Source organism: Heterodontus francisci, chromosome 24, assembly GCF_036365525.1.
Source record: "Heterodontus francisci isolate sHetFra1 chromosome 24, sHetFra1.hap1, whole genome shotgun sequence".
In the NCBI taxonomy this organism is placed as follows: Eukaryota; Metazoa; Chordata; class Chondrichthyes; order Heterodontiformes; family Heterodontidae; genus Heterodontus; species Heterodontus francisci.
In genome coordinates this window covers 71,014,881-71,035,165 of record NC_090394.1, presented here as the reverse complement: position 1 = coordinate 71,035,165, position 20,285 = coordinate 71,014,881, and the positions used below count along the sequence as shown (strand labels likewise).

The 20,285-nt window shown below is 41.8% G+C and overlaps 1 protein-coding gene across 1 annotated transcript in view; it reads left to right on the top strand.

Moving 5' to 3' along the window:
* Positions 1–20,285, top strand: part of LOC137383623 (uncharacterized) — a 78,828-nt gene that overhangs the window by 56,676 nt on the left and 1,867 nt on the right. The window contains 8 exon segments of the mRNA XM_068056777.1: positions 2,094–2,296; positions 5,249–5,411; positions 6,043–6,192; positions 6,987–7,147; positions 13,367–13,540; positions 15,147–15,288; positions 17,627–17,814; positions 19,230–19,371. Of these exon segments, the coding sequence (XP_067912878.1) occupies positions 2,094–2,296; positions 5,249–5,411; positions 6,043–6,192; positions 6,987–7,147; positions 13,367–13,540; positions 15,147–15,288; positions 17,627–17,814; positions 19,230–19,371 (1,323 nt within the window).

The following is a 20,285-nucleotide window of genomic DNA, read 5'->3' as shown; positions in this document are numbered from 1 at the left end:
TAACAGACAGCAACAGGAGGTAGACCCAAGACATTGTTTTTTGGATTGGCAGGATTCCCAAAGGTCCAAAGTGCATGTAAACAGCCCTATGTGCTCCTTACATAAACTGCAATGGCATTTTCTCCATTGATATTCATTTTGTGTGTGATATTCCAAGTGAATGTCCACTTCCCTAGCAGCAGTGAATGCGTGAATATGACCCTAGTCTACAATGCCTTGAAAATTTGCTGACATGCAGCAGCTCAAGATTGAGAAACGGGAAAGCCAAGGCTCATAATCTATCTGTGGTATCCCTGGACACCAGTGGATACATATTCAAGCACATTTTATTCATGCTGATGCAGTGATTCCAATATATATATAGCACCTTTCATGACCTCAGGGTGTTCCAAAACAGTTTGCAGCCAATGATGTACTTTTTGAAGTGTAGTCATTGTTGTAATGTAGGAAACGGGGCAGCAAAATTATGCACAGCCAGCTATCACAAACAGTAACAATTCAACATAACCCATGGAAGGTTTAAAGAGTCATTCTGGTCTGCTGTGTTCTGTATAACTGGTGTTGAAAGAGACATTAACGTAAAGGAATCAGTGCAAGAGGCCATTGGTGAGTAGATAGAGGGTATTACTACATTGTAGTAATAATGGCCTCCAAAGGTGAGATTCAGTCCTTTTGGACTTCTTAAAAATTTGTTTCATGAGATGTGGGAATTGCTGGCAGGTCCAACATGTGTTGCCATCCCTAATTTCCCTTGAGAAGGTGGTGGTGAGCTGCCTTCTTGAACCGCTGCAATCCATCTGATGAGGGTACACCCACAGTGCTGTTAGTGAGGGAGCTCCAGGATTTTGATCCAGTGACAGTGAAGGAATAGCGATATAGTTCCAAGTCAGGATGGTGTGTAGCTTGGAAGGACTCTTGCAGATGATGATGTTCCCATGTGTCAGTTGCCCTTGTTCTTCTAGGTGGAAGAGGTTAGGGGTTTGGAAGGTGTTGTCGAAGGAGGCCTGGTGAGTTGCTGCAGTGCATCTTGTACATGGTACAAATTGCTGCTACTGTGCGTTGGTGGTGGAGGGAGTGAATGTTTGTAGATGGGGTGCCAATCAAGCGGGCTGCTTTGTCTTGGATGGTGTTGAGCTTGCTGAGTGTTGTTGGAGCTGCACCCATCCAGGCATGTGGACAGTATTCCATTACACTCCTGACTGGTGCTTGTAGATGGTGGACAGGCTTTAGGGACTCAGGAGGTGAATTTCCAGCCTCTGACCTGCTCTTGTAGCCACTGTATTTATGTGACCGCTCCAGTTCACTTTCTGATCAATGGTAACCCCCAGGATGTTGATAGTGGGGCATTCCGTGATGGTAATGCCATTGAATGTCATGGGGAGATGGTTAGATTCCCTCTTGTTGGAGTTCATCATTGCCTGACACTTGTATGGTGCGAATGTTACATGCCACTTGTCAACCCAAGCCTGAATGTTGTCCAGATCTTGTTGCACGTGGACATGGGTTGCTTCAGCAACTAAGGAGTTGTGAATGGTACTGAACATCGCACAATCATCAGCGAACATCCCCACTTCTGACCTTTTGATGGAAGGAAGTTCATTGATGAAGCAGCTGTGGATGGTTGGGTCTAGGACACCACCCTGATGAACTCCTACATCAATGTCCTGGGCCTGAGATGATTGCCCTCCAAAAACCATCTTCCTTTGTGCTAGGTATGACTCCAAACAGCGGAGAGTTTTCCCCCTGATTCCCATTGACTTCAATTTGCCTAGGGCTCCTTGATACCACACTCAGTCAAATGCTGCCTTGATATCAAGGGCAATCAGTCTCACCCCATCTCTTCATTTCAGCTCTTTTGTCCATGTTTGGACTAAGGCTGTAATGAAGTCAGGAGCTGAGTGGCCCTGGCAGACCCCAAACTGAGCGTAAGTGAGCAGGTTGTTGCTGTTAACGGGCTGTTAATATTTACTTTTGCCCATTTATTATCAATCCAAGTGTGACATCTCAATCATCGAAGATCATTTATAGCAAATGGTTGAACTCCACTTCACCCATTTCTTTCTGATTCTTGGAATTAAAGGTTGACTAATAAAATATGTCTTTCCTGAGCTTCTTTGATACAGACATGGTCACTTTAGTCCTTTTTTTACTTTTGACTGCATTTTGCCTGCTGTATTTTTATACTGGGTCCAGACCCTCAGCTGCTTTCAAGCTTCCCCCAGGTCCTGCTCCTCTACCATTGATTGGGAACCTGCATACCCTAGACCTGAAAATGCTCTACAGGAGCCTGATGGAGGTGAGATAAGTTTATCTTGGTTCAGTTCTATTGTGTCACTGCACTTGAGAAAGTTGTGTATGAAAGAAACAGACTTGTTTGCCCATTCTGAGCAATGTTGCGTGTTTGGGGCTTTGCATGAAAGGATCTGTGTGGTGATTGTAAGGTTGATGGCAATAAAAAGATAATATTTCCTTATTTGGAGAGAAGCTGAATAAAGCAAACTCAAATTCCATTATTAATGCTTAATTAACTCCATTAATCAAAAGCACACAAAGGTCTATGGAGGCTGTTGGTAAATTGTAGATTCAAGTACAGGACAGCAGAAGAATATTGTTCCAAAGTCTTGCTTCTGGAATTCAGACTTTCTGATGCCACAAAGGAAAGCACTGCACAAAGAGTGAAGAACTTTCAGGCTCGGGGGTTTGGGAGATTACAGTTTAGAAGTAAAAGCTGGAATTTTACATTGGGCTGCAGGCCCCGCCAACAGGCCAAAGAAGTCAGGGGTGAGCCCGCCTCCACCAGGCCTGGGAGCCACACTATGATTTTACGTGCAAAGGCCCATAATTGGCTTTGGGCAGGACTTCCGTCCCTCTAAGGCAGGAAATCTGGCCTCCAAGAGCTGCCGGCCAATCAGTGGGCTGGCAGCTCTCAGTCCCAGCAGCGCCACTGGGAGCAGTGGCCACTTCTGGGACTGCAGCCAGGGAGAGGGGCAAGAGGGACGCCAGCTGTGGAAAAAGGTAAGTATGTGGGGCCTTGCTGGGGACAATCAGCCGGGCCCCAGCGCGGCGGCGGTGAGGGGGGCGGGAATGTAGTGCAGTGGGAGCAGCATGTACCATGGGGGGCCCTCCTTGGGGCATAGGGTGCCCAAGCAGGAGTGCCCCTGACCCAGCGCGCAAGGAGGTTGCCAGGTTTTACTGAGCAGCCTCCTGAGGTCTTGAGCTGCCCGCCCGCTGCTGATAATTTACCAACGGGTGTGGGAGGGGGCCCTTAAGGGGCAGTAAATTGGCCATTTAAGGGCTTTAATTAGCCTGAGGCATGAGGGCTGCTTCTCACAGGGGCGAAAAGGCAACAGGAACGGCAACCCCCCACCCCCCCGCCTCCCACTCAATTTTGTGCCCATCCCGCCACTAGCTCACTCCCCAAGAGGGTGTAAAATTCCTGCCAAAGCTTTAGGGACTGACTTCTTACAAGAATAGGTGGAGGCAATTCAGCCCTTTGAATCTGTTCTGTAATCCTTTATATCCACCTGAGAGGGCAGACAGAGTCTTTGTTTAACACCCCACCCAAATTACAGCACCTCCAACAGTGCAGCATTCCCTCAGTACTGCATTGTATCTACCAGTGTACATTATGTGCTCAAGTCTCTGGAGTGGGACTTGAAGCCACAACCTTCTGACACAGAAGTGAGAGTGCTGTTCACTGGGTCAAGGCTGACACTTCAAGCACAATAAACACAGAAGTGCAGTACCTTACTTAGCAACATCTATGACACTCAATGATCATCATCATGAAGTTACACAATGAAAATTCTAATATATACTTAGTCCTACATTACTAAAGAAAGAAAGACTTGCATTCATATAGCACCTTTCATAACCTCAGAACTCTCCAAACTCTTACAGCCAATTAAATTCTTTTGAAGTGTCATTGTAGTGTAACAAATTACAACATTGTAGCAAATTGCTGTGTATTAATTGGCATAAACAAGTTCATCGTAGACTCAAGTGTCAATCTTAACTGTGCTTTGTTTAATGGTAGTATTGCAGAACTATACTCAATGTGCAAGATTGCAGTACAGCTTAGCAAGCTTGTATTCACTGTGTCATTGACAAGTTTCTGCATTCAACCATTTCTTTAGAATTGGAATTTAAAATGTCCTCTTCTTTTAGTAGGTTAGCTGCTGTATCATTGGGTCCTCAGCTTTTCTTCTGAGAATACCCTTGATGTGCGGCCGTCTATGGTTCTGGGTGCAGTCTGTGGTCATTGGCTTCTTTCTTCGGTCATCACTTTATTGCCCTACCTTAACTAACCCTGCAAGAGAAGGCCGAGACATGACCTAATAGAGGTCTTTAAAATTAGGAAAGGTTTTGGCAGAGTAGTTACAGAGAGAATGTTTCCACTTGTGGTGAAGAGCATATCTACAGCCTGTCAATATAAGATAGTCACCAAGAAATCAGCTAGAAAATTCAGGAGAAACTTTTTTACCCAGAAAGTGGTGAGAATGTGGAATTCACTACCACAGGGAGTGGTTGAAGTGAATAGTATTGATGCATTTAAGAGGAGGCTAGACAAGCATATGAGAGAGAAGGGAATAGAGGGTTACAATGATAGAGTTAAATGAGGAAAGACGGGAGGAGGCTCCAGTGGAGCATAAACGCCAACATGGACTGGTTGGGCCGAAGGGCCTGTTTTTGTGCTATATATCCTATGTATTCCTATGAAATGTAAGGTTAACTCCCTGTGCTGTTCACTGTTGTTGTACTCTCCAGTTCTACTGTCTGGTTTCAGAGTCATAAGCTAGTAACTGACAGTTGTGACACACTTTATATGTGTTCAATTCAACACAATGTTTCTTAATGATGGAACTTGTCCTTTTAACACTTTCTGTTGGTGCAGAACTGGTTCTAAAGTTCTTCACAATTTCTGTGCAGCTTTCAGTTCTTTCCAGAAAGCTTAGCAACACTTTTCGGCAACCTTCTAAATCAACTCAGAAACCCCGCGGGTAAAATTGGACAAGGACATGGGACACAAGACAGTTGGTATCGCACGTGCTGACAGATGTATATGACATGCAACCATATTCAGTTCTATTGAAGTCAATAGAATTGAATGGGGCGACTAATGGGCAACTGATGTGATGCCTTTTTCTTGGGCCCCCATCTGTGTCCAATTTCATGTGTTGCCCTCCCTCACCTTCACCCGCTTTATAAATATAATTACATTGATAGGATTTTTCTTGTTTAATTTCAGTTATCAGAGCAATATGGGTCTGTCTTCACCATTCATCTGGGACTGGAAAAAGTGGTGGTGCTCACGGGGTATGAAATCGTGAAAGAAGCTCTCGTAGACCATGCAGATGAATTTGCAGAGAGAGCAAAGATCCCAGTGTTGGAAATGCTGGCAAATGGTTATGGTAATTGGTAGCTCTTCGCTTTCTTATGCAGCATTGATATATTTAATTACTAAGAAAGCTCAGAAGATATTTCAAGACAGGTTTGGCTAGCCAGTTACAAAGGAGAGCTTGAGCGCTATTAAGAAATGCTAGAGCAGTCAGCCAGTTGTTGTGGGGGGGATAGCACTGAGAGAGGTCATATTCATGGTAAAAAGATGGTTCCACTTGTGGGGGAGTCCAGAACCAGGGACCATAAATATAAGGTAGTCACTAATAAATTCATTTGGGGAATTCAGGAGAAACTTGTTCACGAAGTGTGGAACCTACCAACACAAGGAATGGCTGAGGTGACTAGCATAGATGCATTTAAAGGGAAGCTGGATAAACACATGAGCATAAAAGGAATAGAAGGATAGGCTAATAGGGCTAGATGAAGAGGGGCATAAACATTGCATAGACCAGTTGGCTGAATGTTTCAGTGCTGTATGTTCTATGTAATTCTATGCAAAATACTACATCAGGGCAATTAGACTGAAACCATTGAAACAAATGGAGGGTGCATTTAGCATAGCAGAACACCGATGCTCCCTCACCCAGTTCCTGGATGCACTGGGAACAAAGTAAGTTATCTCTCATTTGATGTACATTCTAGGTATTTCTTTTGGACATGGGGAGTCATGGAAACAGATGCGAAGATTTGCTTTAATGACCCTACGTAATTTTGGAATGGGAAAGAAGACAATTGAAGACAAAATTACGGAGGAAGCCAAGGTTCTGGTGCAAGAAATTCAATCTCATGAAGGTTTAAGTTTAATTCTATAATATATGTGGATTTGTTGGTGTACAACTTGCTTAAGTGACTTTTGCAGAAACACACAGTGCTTTTTTAATTTCAGGTTTTATTTTGTATTGCTAACATTCTGATTGCTGGAGTGTCTGCCTGGTGGATGAAACATTTGTGGCAACCTGGATGATGGACTGAAATACATGATCAGCTCATCACCGTCTCTGAGCCCGATTCTGCCCTCACCTAGCATCCATCCAAGCTCACTTCCAGCAGCAACACTGTAAGGTGATCAGGAGCAGGTGCCCTGGCTGAATATCCCCTCCCTTACTGAGGGTTGCTGCAGCCAAGTCTATCGCCCATGGTGCTATATTGAAGAAAAGCAGGGGAGTTCGTCCCAGTGTCCCAGTTAATATTTATCCCACAACCAACATTATTAAAATTGCTGATCTGGTTATTATCTCTTTGCTGTTTCTGGGAGCTTGTTGTACTCAATCTGGCTGCCACATTTCCTCATTACAACACTGCAGTTCAATAAGTGCTTCTGTGGCTGTAATGTGCTTTGAGACATCCTGAGTTTATGCAAGGCACGAAATAAATGCAAGTTTTTTTTACCTTTTTGTTTTGTTCTGGCAAAGACCATTACAGACCCAAACATGGGACCTTCCTGGTCTGTGTGACTTAGGAACTGGAACTGGCTCATCAGAGGAACTGAAGATGTGACAACTTCAATTAGCAGAAGGAATTAAAATGTATCTCCATTCTGTTTTCAGACTAACGTTAAATTGCATGTTGATCTGCTTTTCTGGCAGGACAGCCCTTTGATACAACTGTGCCTGTCACCTCTGCCATGGCCAACATTATCTGTTCGATAGTATTTGGAGAACGGTTTGACTACGAGGACAAAATATTTTGTACTATAATAAAGCTGATACGTGAAAATTTTAATCTACTTGGAACTTCTCGAGTCCAGGTATACATTCAATGTTACAATATTATTTAAATTTGTGCTTAAATATTTAAAATGGCAAATTAACCCATTTGCTGGTGTTAGATCCAATACACTTCAGATTTTCTGGGCAAACCATTGCTTAAACATTTCCAGTTCTTAAGCTAAGAATGAATACTGTTGCAGTAATAAAAACAAAATCAATGCCAAAAGCTTTATTAATATTATACTAAGTCTGTATAATATTACTTATTTAATTTAACACTCACACAATTCGCTTATCACAGCATATTTAGACTTCCTATTGCCTAACATTGACTGTACATTCACCTCAAATCCTCTGCATTTGTTCAACTACTCCCTCACCTCCACCATTGAGGCCCTCATGCTCAGCAAAATCTTTGCCATCTCCCATTCTTTTGTTACCCTGGTACGATACCACCACCGCCACCACCCCTCCCCCCACCCCCCATCTTTAATCTATTTAGTGCAATAGGCGCAGATTTTTTTTTGTTCATGAGATATAAGCATCGCTGGCTCGCCAAGCATTTGTTGCCTGTCCCTAATTGCCCTTGAGAAGGTGGTGGTGAGCTGCTGCAGTCCAAGTGGTGTAGGTACACTCACAGTGCTCTTCGGGGTGGAGTTCCAGGATTTTCACCCAGCGTCAGTGAAGGGACAGTGATATAGTTCCAGGTCAGGATGGTGTGTGGCTTGGAGGAGAACATGCAGATGGTGGTGTTTTCATACATCTGTTGCCCTTGTCCTTCTAGATGGTAGAGGTTGCAGGTTTGGAAGGTGCTGTCAAAGGAGTTGCTGCAGTGCTGTGATGAAATATAGTTATAATAAGTATAATTAGGTAGAATTTAGATATAATTAATACATTATACCTTTTAGAATTATAGATTGAATAAATGGTCAGTTTTCAAGACTCACTGAAACTTTAAGGGCAAAGTAAAAAATCTGTGAACATCCCGGTTACAATGAATGTCCACCAGCAACGCCTTTTAAGTTAAATGAGAGGCTATATATGTTCCCTACTGATAACTATAATCCTAATTAATTGATAATATTAACGATGTAGACAGACTGACTTAAGGAGATGGTACAAGGAACCATCAAAGATGATCAATGACAAAGTGGAATGTTACCTACAGAAAGCAGATGCCACGTAAACCCAATTTAATCCAAAAAGGAAAAAACAGTTACTGCACAAATTTAACTCACAATCTTTTAAGTATAAAACACATTTATAAAGTTAAGTCTTAGTATTGCCATAAAACACTACAGACATTTTGACCAGATAAAAGCTCACAACTTCATGAGAAGGGAATTCTCAGCAGATAATAAATTGTGAATAAGTAAGTAATGATATTACCATATCTGGATAACAAAAGCGGGAAAAACACGCATAAAAAGGTAACACCTACATTCCAAAAGATGAGTTAATAGATTAGAAACAGTATAAACGTGAGAGTTTGGAATTGAAAAATCAGTGCTATTGAAATTCCTCATCAATGCTACTCAACCTATGGTAAGAATGGCTGACTGCATGACAGGAGAATTCTGCTCGTAACCGAGAGGGTTTTGTTTTGTTAAGCAGGAGGCTTACTCGGGGAATTTAAGGTAACAGTTTTCTTTGAATATTCTAAGATATTTTGCTGTAACAATATCAAGGTTGAACTTTTGGATTCTATTTTAGAAATAAGATTATGTTTTACATCTCTCAGTAATCTTTGGTATTGTAGTATACTTATCCACTTAAAACTGAATTGCATTTTAAATTCTTTAATAAATATATAAAAATTAATAAATAGTCTCATGTAGCATTCTGTATACAACTCTGTGTCTCTTTTAAGTGGAGAGATACATATTGAAGAGAGTTTCCCAGACACTTATAATATCTGGGATATTTATGACTTAGCCACAATTATTTTTAAAAATAGGCTATCTGAAAGATGGTAATATTCTGTGCTAGTTTCCTTTCTTTGAGGGAAAACTAGTTCAGTGCTTTGGACTCAAATAAGCATCTATAAGAGTTTGTCTGGTTTGAACTTAATTAAAAGAGATTCACAGGGCTGCACTCCTGATTTGGTTTAGTCCCTATAAGGGGTTAAAGTCATAAATCACTTCAGTTGGTGCCCAAAATGTGTCTTGTTGTTAACAGAATTCTGTATTTAACTATTTATCTTTAGTGTTTATTTCAGATTTGTAAGTACAGAAGGAGTGTTTTACTAACAGCGGTACTCAGACCCTGATTTAAGTATCTTGAAACGGCAAACTCTTGATCATGGTTTGTGGATCTTAAATCAGAATTCCCTCATTCTGCTTTTGAGGTTTGGAAATTTCCTTTAAAGTTCTCTTTAAATCCTAGCTGCGGTTAGGGTCCTGACACATTCTAGCTCCAAGTTCAGATTCCATTCAGACATAATGGCTAATGTTGAAGGCGGATCAGGTAGTTGTCTTTGAAATAGTTTTGATGCCGATGGTTCAGGTAGAGCTCATGGTACAATTGTGGCTGACCCCAGGAGGGAGGGATAGCACGTATTCAGTGGGATAATCAGACTGATACCCCAGACACACAACATTCCTTAATGATAACGTGCACGTATGCACAATTGGGTGGCCTAATGACTGGTATACCACATGGCCTCTTATTATAGGGCAGCTGATATTAAATACTTCCTTAAGATCACATCCAGGCCTGTGGAGACATCCATGCACCAGGATGACCGACCAACATATATTCAGGCACAGCTAGACTGCACCTACCTGGTGGGGGGGAGGGGGGGGGGAAAATAAGGGTCTCTTGGAACAGCTTCTAAACAAGTACTACCCTTATCTACAGCGTCATCTGAATCAATGTGGCAAGGTAGATATTGAACCTCACTCTCTTGATGCAGGCTGGCACAAGCCCAGGAAACAGTGGACTATTCAGGATCATAAAGGAAAATTAGATCTACTCGACACTATTAGGGATTTAGAGGAACAAGATGTCCTAATAAAAATGCCCTCTAGAACTAATTCACCATTTAGTTTAGTTTAGTTTAGAGATACAGCACTGAAACAGGCCCTTCAGCCCACCGAGTCTGTGCCGACCATCAACCACCCATTTATACTAATCCTACACTAATCCCATGTCCCTACCACATCCCCACCTGTCCCTATATTTCCCTACCACCTACCTATACTAGGGGCAATTTATAATGGCCAATTAACCTATCAACCTGCAAGTCTTTGGCATGTGGGAGGAAACCGGAGCACCCGGAGGAAACCCACGCAGACACAGGGAGAACTTGCAAACTCCACACAGGCAGTACCCAGAATTGAACCCAGGTCGCTGGATCTGTGAGGCTGCGGTGCTAACCATTGCGCCACTGTGCGCCACCATTGTTTTGGTGTCCTTAAGCCTGATGGCAAATGGCGATTAGTGGCCGATTACACATCCCTTAATAAAGTCTCAGTGCCAAACAAGGCTCAGCAGCAGAATCCCACTGCTCTTCTTTCCGGCATAAAGAGAGAAAAATTTAAATGTTGTATTGATTTAGCTAACGGTTTTTGGTCTCACCCACTTAAAGAATCTGACTGGCAAAAAACTGCAATGACAGCCCCTGACGGCTTTCAATACTGTTGGACTAGATTGCCCCAGGTATTTCAAAACAGTCCAGTTTTTTTTTCTGCTCATGTTATCAATCTCTTAAAAGACCTGCCCAATGTTAACTCTTACATGGATGACATTTATGTTTCACATAATGACCTCCAAGAACACTTCCAAGTGTTGACACAGTTTTATCTTGGCTCACTGCTGTTGGATACCTGATCAACATTAAAAAAACAGTTTGTTCGAGAGGAAGTAGATTTCTTAGGCCTCTGTGTAACTGGAAATGGTAGGGGATTAACTCAACCCTATAAAGAGAAATTAGACATAATTCAATATCCCCGAACCTTGAAAAATCTGCAGGCAAGTTTCGGACTCCTGAACTTTGCTAGACCATTTACACTGACCTTTGCTGAGCTCTCAGCACCTCTGTATGCTAGAGCAGGCGAGGCAGCTAAAGGCCCATTCATTTTTTCCCCAGATGATTACTTGAAATTGCAACAACTGTGCCGTGATGTACAGAAGTTGTCCCACTTAATCTTCATGTTAAAACATCTCCTAAAGTAGCAGTTGCAGTTTTTTTACAATGAAAATTGCACTGTGCTGGTTCAGTTTCATTCTTATAATTTTTCCAGTGTTGAAAGACTGCACAACAGAAAAGAAAGAGTCATGACGATGATTGTTCACTGTCTCATTAAAGCACGACCCCTTCAATGGATACACCCCAGTACAATTTATACTGAAATACCAGACTTGAGATCAGGTTTGCGAATGGCCTCTGATGAGAGAACAGCCACTCAAATCCGATAGGACAAATGGGCCTCCTTTTTGAATGATCCTACACTCATTTTTAAATTTCTATCCTCAGACATGGACTTAGAACAGTGCACCTTGTAGGTGATACACACTGCTGCCACTGTGCTTTGATGGTGAAAGGAATGAATATTTGAGATGGTGGAGGGGGTCAAGTGGGCTGCTTTGTTTTTGATGGTGTTGAGCTTCTAGAGCGTTGCTGGAGCTGCACCCATCCAGGCAAGTGGAGAGTATTCCATCACACTCCTGACTTGCGCCTTGTAGATAGTGGACAGGCTTTGGGGAGTCAGGAGGTGAGTTACTTGCCACAGGAATCCAAGCCTCTGACCTGCTCTTGAAGCCATTGTATTTATATGGCTGGTTCAGTTAAGTTTCTGGTCAGTGGTAACCCCCAGGATGTTGATGGTGGGCGATTCAGCAATGGTAATGCCTTTAAATGTCATGGGGAGATAGTTAGCTTCTCTTTTTTTGGCACTTGCCTGGCACTTGTGCGGCGCGAATGTTACTTGCCACTTATCAGTAGAAGCCTGAATGCTGTCCAGGTCTTGCTGCATTTCTACACGGACTGCTTCAGTATCTGAGGAGTCACGAATGGTACTGAACATTGTGCAATCATCAGCGAACATCCCCACTTCTGACCTTATGATGGAGGGAAGGTCATTGATGAAGTAACTGAAGATGGTTGGGCCTAGGACACTACCCTGAGGAACTCCTTTAGCAATGCCCTGGGGCTGAGATGATTGACCTCCAACAACCACAATCATCTTGCTTTTTGCTAGGTATTGCTAGGCTCCAACCAGTGGAGAGTTTTCCCCCCTGATTCCCATTGACTTCAATTTGTCCAGGGCTCCTTGATGCCATACTCAGTCAAAAGCTGCCTTGATGTCAAGGCAGTCACTCTCACCTCTCCTCTTGAATTCAGCTCTTTTGTCCATGTTTGGGCCAAGGCTGTAATGAGGTGTGGAGCTGAGTGATCCTGGCAGAACCCAAACTGAGCATCAGTGAACAGGTTGTTGCTGAGTAAGTGCTGCTTGAGAGCACTGTCAACGACACCTTCGATCACTTTACTGATGATTGAGAGTAGACTGATGGGGTGGTAATTGGCTGGATTGGATTTGTCCTATCTTTGTGGGCATATCTGGGCAGTTTACTGCATTGCCGGGTGGATACCAGTGTTGTAGCTGTACTGAAACAGCTTGGCTAGGGTGTGACCTTGTGTGGCTTGATGTGCAATCTTGAGCATACCTGGTGCACAACTGGATTAGACATCCATTGCCAGTCCAGGCTTGATCACGCCAAGTTTTAGTGGGCCTCCTCTGTTCTACTAACAAAAGCCTCTTTAAACCCTTGCTCCCTGAACAGTCTCCCCCAATTCTTACAACAAATATGTGGAGCTCATTGGTTTTTTCATTACCAAGATATAGACCAGCTGATCAGCTGTTCCCCCCCCCCACTGCCTTTTCCTCAACCACCAAGCCATACCTCTCCCCAATTTCCTCTTATCCTGGCTTCTCCAGAGTCAGGGAGAAAATGAGAGGTGGGGAGGGTCTGTACTTTCTCATCAGCTGCAAAATCTCTAACTTCTACCCATTCTGATGGAAGTTCATTGACCTGAAATGTTAACCCAATCTTTAGCCCAAACCAGTGTTTCCAGCATTTTCTGTTTTTATGTCAGATTTCCACAGTATTTTGCTTTAGTTTAAATGTTAATTTAAGATCAATTATTAAGAAAACACATACGTTTAAAAAAAATTGCCTTGGCTGTTCATTTTCTGTTACATGCAAACCTAAGTTAGATGGTCTCTGAGGAGTTGAACATACTCTATATTCCCCAGATGTACAATGCTTTCCCTTTCCTGGGATTTCTGCCTGGAACTCACAAGAAGATCTTTGAAAACAGAAGACAGATGGTTCAGCTCATCCTGAATTTCTACAGAGAACATCAGAAAACATTGAATGAGAATGATATAAGGAGCTTAATTGATGCTTTCTTGGTAAAGCAGCAAGAGGTATTTTAATGCTTTTGATTGTTGTGTTTCTTTTAAAAGAACTATCCTCAGTATAAGGTGTAGAGGTAGCTCAACAATGGGTGCTATTTCAATGTAACCAAACAACAGGATTAGACTAGGCATGTGGAATTGCTCAACAACTGCTGCTACTCCAGATCATGCAAAAAGATCCAAACTCCACTGATTAGACAGATTATCTGTATAAAAACAAGTAAAGGAAGGGGTGAAATTTACCTTGGGCAGGCATTGTTGCATCTGCTGCAAATTATACGCCGCACTCGATATTCAGTTCCATTACCTAGATGCTAAACCAGGAACTCGTCTGCCCTCTCAGGTGGATGTAAAAGATCCCATGGCATTATTTCAAAGACAAGCAGGGGAGTTGTCTCCGGTGTCTTGGCTAATAGTTATCCTTCAAGCAACACTTTAAAAGCAGATGAACTGGTCATGATCACATTCCTGTCTGTGGGACCTTGCTGTGCATAAATTCTCTGCCGCATTTCCCGTGTAATGACAGTGACTACACTTCAAGAAATACTTCATTGGCTGAAAAGTGCTTTGGGACAATCAGAGGTCATGAAAGGTGCTATGTAAATGCAAGGCTTTCTTTTCTTTCACTGAAACAGAATATTGGACAGGATTCATAATAGGCAGCAGACGTGAAATCCCCCACTTTGCGTCCCAGTCCAAGTTGAATTTCACCCCCAAGGTTTGTTCACATGCAGTCTGTTAACAGAACATATTGAAGATATCTGAGGCACCACACCAGCCTTTTCTCCAATTCCACAACTGGAATTAAAATGTGGAAAATGGAACGATCCTGGGGTCTCAATTACTTTTGCAGCACCTTTTCAACCTTAATTCAGTCCAACTGATAAGAGTACATTTGCTGAAATCTGCATTCCAAATTGCTCCTAATCTAAAGTTAAACCACCAGGAGATTTGCTGCTGATGTTTCCGGTCCCCCAAATCCATTCTGTTCTGGCTATTATAATAATTTTTCAAAATGGACTTGGCTGATATTGGACACAACATAAAAATGACCCATTGCCTTGTTGAGAACCAGCAGTGGAAATGATCCTGTTCCATTCAATCCATCAATGCAGATTTACTTACTAAGCATTAGTTAAGCTTTGCTCACATACATGATTTTTATCCAGAAGAAATATTTGAATTAGATAAACACTTGAAGGGGAAAGAAATTGCAGGACTATGGGGAATGGTGCAGAGCCGTGGTACTAACGGGATAGCTCTTTCAAAGAGCTGGCACAGGCACGATGGGCCGAATGGCCTTCTGTGCTGTGATTTAACATTTGCTTTCGACGTAATGCAGCAAATGCTTGCAATGATATTTTCAAATTGATGAATATTAAATGAATAAGGTAAATATTTGTGCAGGTCTCAGTCAAAAGTTATTTTGGTGGGTGGGGGGGGGGGGATGCTCCAAGGTTATGAAGGGCCATTTATACCAACCTAGCATTTCTGATTGTTGACTAACCTAGATGAGGCAATGTCTTTTTTCTTGTTCCCTGCTTTCCTATACACAAGGTGGCTCTAATGCTTCCAAATAAAACTAATTTCAGGTTGTGTCATTTTTATTTTCAAGGATTCAAAGAATTCAGATTCCTATTTCCATGACGACAACTTGGTGACTTCAGTGACAAACTTGTTTGTAGCTGGGACAGATACTTCCTCTTTAACACTGCGCTGGGCAATTCTCCTGATGATGAAGTACCCAGAGATTCAAAGTAATTTATTCATTAGCACATTTACCTGAGTAAGACATAACGTTGTCAAAATTAATACGTTGCACTTCAAAAATGTGAAACAACTGCCAGTTGAGGTTTAAAATTAATTAAAATTAAGGCATAGGCCCATATGATGACTTAATCAATCGTTGCAATTAATGAGACTTGAGCCCATAATCTAGGCTGATTCTTCAGTGCAATACTGAGGGAGCATTGGAGTTGCTGTCTTTTGGATGAGACATTAAACCAAGGGCACGTTTGCCCTCTCAGGTGGATGTAAAAAAAATCCCGTGACACTGTTCTAAGAAAAGCAGGGAGTTCTCCTGCCCAATATTTATTCCTCAATCAACAAGACTAAAACAAATTAGATGAACTGGTCATTTATCTCATTGCGGCTGTGGCATCTGGCTTTGTGCAATTTGACTGCCATATTTCTCTAAATTGCAACAATGATTACATTTCAATTGGCTGTGAAGCACATTTGAGATCTCCTGAGGTCGTGAAAGTGCTATATAAAAAGTACAATTGATTACTGTATTTTAGAGTCATAGAGTCATTTACGGCACAGAAGGAGGGTTTTCAGCCCATCGAGGCCATGCCAGCTCTTCATGGAGCTTTGCAGTCAGCCCCACTGCCTGGCTCGATCCCCATAGCCCTGCAAGTCTATTTCTCTCAGGTGGGCATCCAACCTCCTCTTGAAGTCATTGATTGTCTCCACTTCCACCACCCTGTGAGCAGTGAGTTCCAGATCATTACCACCTGCTGCTTAAAAAAAAGTGCTTCCTCATATTCCCCCTGCATCTGTTGCTCAAAACTTTCAATTTGCGTCCCCTCGTCCTTGTACCATTTGTTAATAGGAACGTTTTTTCCTTGTCTAACTTATCTAAGCCTGTCATAATCTTGTACAGAGGAAGCGAAGTAGTTAAGTAGGATAACTGTTTATGATAAGTGAACCATTTTTAGCATTTTTCAAATAACTATTCGGTTGCTAGCAGTTCTAGAGAAATGAAAGCTCCCTGAGCTATTAGTTCACATATTATCCTCTCATCTTGTTCCATGAATTATTTTTATAAGTTTCATTTCAATTTCTCCCTCTATTTAATTTAACCTAACTTATCTTTTGGTTACATTTTACTTGGTCTGTTTTCTTTATCCAGGGCGCCACTGTCCACTTCAGAGTTGTGAGCAGCTTTTAAAAATTGGTCCTTGACTAGCTTAATACTTGCTTAAAGTTTGTTTATTTCAGCAATGCAAAAGTTTTAAGATCAATCTGTGCCTTTGCTACAGGAGGGAATGAGGAATGGAGCCTCACAGCTCCAGCGATCCGGGTTCAATTCTGGGTACTGCATGTGTGGAGTTTGCAAGTTCTCCCTGTGTCTGCGTGGGTTTTTACCGGGTGCTCCGGTTTCCTCCCACAGCCAAAAGACTTGCAGGTTGGTAGGTAAATTGGCCATTATAAGAGCCATTAGAAGAGACTTAGCAGTTGGCAGGAAAAAAGGCAGATGCGCAAGGGGAGAGCCAACTGTGTAACAGCCCCGACAAACAAATTTTTCTGCAACACCTGTGGAAGAGCCTGTCACTCTAGAATTGGCCTTTATAGCCACTCCCGGCTCTGCTCCACACACCACTGACCACCTCCAGGCGCTTACCCATTGTCTCTCGAGATAAGGAGGCCAAAGAAGAAATTGCCCCTAGTATAGGTAGGTGGTAGAGGAATATAGGGATAGGTGGGGATGGGATTAGTGCAGGATTAGTATAAATGGGTGGTTGATGGTCGGCACAGACCCGGTGGGCCAAAGGGCCTGTTTCAGTGCTGTATCTCTAAATAAAAAATATAATTAAAAAAATTTAAAAAGTCCAATTTTTCTTTGGCACAGTAAAGATTCAAGTCAGACATAATTATCCCTGATATTTTTCATTCATAAGCAGTTGTCACGATGAGGCTCTTCAATGTTAATGCCTCTTCAACCTTTTAGCCTTTGTCTTCATTGTTCAAACAACATAAGTGTGTTTCATAACTGTGCCACAATTTGAATGAGCACATGTTAAATTCAATAATAATTTTCAGTGATTTTTAAACAGGAGTCAATCAACAATAAAATATGCCCAATCATGAAAGAATACAGAAGACTAAATAAATGAAACTAACATTCATGGACAAAATTCACACATTCTGAAATTCCTCACAGAAGCAGATATGAATTACAAAGCTTTAAATTTACACTCTTGACCCAGGTTCCTCTTAATGAACAGGTTAGCCAGTATAGGGGCGCTTTGAAGTAGCTGTATGCTTTCATGATTGGGAACATAATAGAAATTGAAGTGTTTCTCCCTTTAGGAAGTGTTCAAGAGGAAATTGAAAGAGTTTTAGGAACAGAAAGAGCGCCCAGAATGGAAGATCGGAAGGGAATGCCATACACTGATGCAGTGTTGCATGAGATCCAAAGATTTGCTAACATCATCCCAATGAATATTCCACATGCAACAACCATGGATACACACTTCAGAGGGTTTTTTATTCCAAAGGTAAAGTCTTCAAATAATGATCAAAATTATCAAAGTAATATTTCAGTTCTATGCTTCAGAGTAATTTCTAATATCTTTCAACTGCTAATTCCAAACATCCACATTTAAGGATGATCAATGTGTAACGATCACTAGTAAGGGGGGTCTGGGTAGGTCAGATGGATAGCATGTAGTTCAGAACAACATCAACAGCGCTGGTTCAATCCCTATCCTGGCCTGAGGAAGGCAGTGGGTAACCACTTCATATATTCATTTCCCCAATGATGACCATCTTTCCTGGGTGGAGAAAAAGAGCAGAGGACTTGCCCTTGGGCAGACCACTAGCATGGCACCCTTATAAAGATTGGGAGATTCAACTTTGAGACACATTAAGATAAAAATCATTAGCTAAAATGTCACAGTGATACAATGTGCCTAATCAATGAAGGAAATTGATCAGATATGGCTTTGCATGTCTAGGGTTTAATGTATGACACCATATTATGGTTATTCAAGTTGTCTTACATTAACTAACTTGAATCATATTTGTTGTTGCTGAAATGGGAAAGGATGAAGTTGAGAGACCTAGGAGTCTTTAATAGACTCAATGCTGAACATGCTCAACCAATGTAAAGCCTCAATGAACAAAATCAGTGGAATATTGGACTACATACATAGAATATAAGTTAGAAGCGGTGATGAAAGCAGCTCTGGTCAGACCTCAGCTTGAGTACTCTGGGTGCTGAGAAACAAGGAAGAAGTTCAAGCACTGGAAGCAGTGCGGAGAAGATCTGCAAGACTAAGCTCTGGTGTCAGAAGTCTACGTTTTGGGCAAAGTCTGGAGAAACTTGAGCTTTTAAGTCTTGAAAGCAAGTGTTTGAGTGGTGACCATATAGAGATACAGAAGATACAGGGACTGGAAAAGATAAATCTTGAATATTACTTGAAATTGTGAGTAAAATAAGGGGACACAGGTTCAAACTACTAAAAGATTAAATTTAGGACTGATATCAGGAAGATATCCTTCACTCAAATGTGGAAGAGACTCCTAGATAGGGTAATGCAGTCAAAAAGCCTGGAATCATTTAAGACATAAAGGATTCCACATTAGGCGACTTTAGAGTTTTCCTTGATGAATGAACTAAGATGGATGGAATGCTCTTCATCATTCTTAAGTAGCTTGTGAATGCGAAAGATATTTTCTGTCAGCTGGGTTCTATAACTGCTGGACAATCCGTTCTGCCAGGCCAGGCAATCAAGAACATCCACCCCAGTGTTGCAGCCTCCTGCTGCATAAAGTATCACCGTTGCAGTGTTTGTGCAGCTTTCAATGGAATGGCTTCTACACTTTTCATTGTACAAATTGCTTCCAACAGGAATAAGCCTAACAGTTGTGTATGAGAGTTTCACATTTGGGGCTTTTTTTTTATTTAAAGGGAATGCAGGTGATTCCATTGTTGTCCTCGGTGCTGTTTGATAAAACTCAATGGGAAAAACCAAATGAGTTCAACCCGTCTCACTTTCTGGATGCTGAGGGCAAGTTTGTGAAGAGAGACGCCTTCATGCCTTTCTCTGCAGGTAACAATGTATTGGATTATTTTAATAAACCCCTTTTCATACAGTCACCACTTCTCTAGAGCTATATATATTCTTCTATTTGCATCTGTTTGTGGAATATCCATCACCAATTATTTTCCTAGGTTTGTTTTCTTCACTAAAATAAAGTAATTTGATATATTAGGGAAATAAGATCTCTCAGGCTTCTGGTTTCATCAGCAATCCCTAAAAATAAGTTTGAATCTATATATATAACTAAAAAATTGTATCTATGTGGAATGCTTGAATGTATCAACATAGACTTTCAACTTGCTTTCTGATTTGCTCTGAATTAAACACATGGTATTAGCGGCATGTGGTTAGCTGGAACCAATCCGATTGGAGAATCACATCCCACAGCAAACACTGACAGCAGCCATGATACTTTCACACCTAGTAGAAGTTGAAGGAGACTGAAATAGTTCTTTTTAAAAGTTGTAGCTGAAAACTTAACTAGATAAAAAGGCTTGCATTTATATGGCACCTTTCACAACCTCAGGATATCCCAAAGTGTTTTACAGCCAATGAAGTACTTTTGAAGTGTAGTCACTGTTGCAATGTAGGAAATGCAGCAGCCAATTTTTGCACAGCAAGATCCCAAAAACAGCAATGTGATAATGGCCAAATAGTTTGCATTAATGATGTTGATTGGGGGATAGCTATCAGGCATGGAATAACTCCCCTGCTCTTCTTCGAAATAGTGTCATGGGATCTTTAATGTCCACCTGAGAGAGTCAACAAGATCTCACTTTAATGTTTCATCCGAGAGGATGGCACCTCCAACAGCGCAGCACTCACTTGTGCTGCACTGGAAGTGTCAGCCTACATTATGGGCTCAGGTCTCTGGAGCGGGTCTTGACCCACAACCTTCTGACTCAAGAGGTGAGAATGCTACC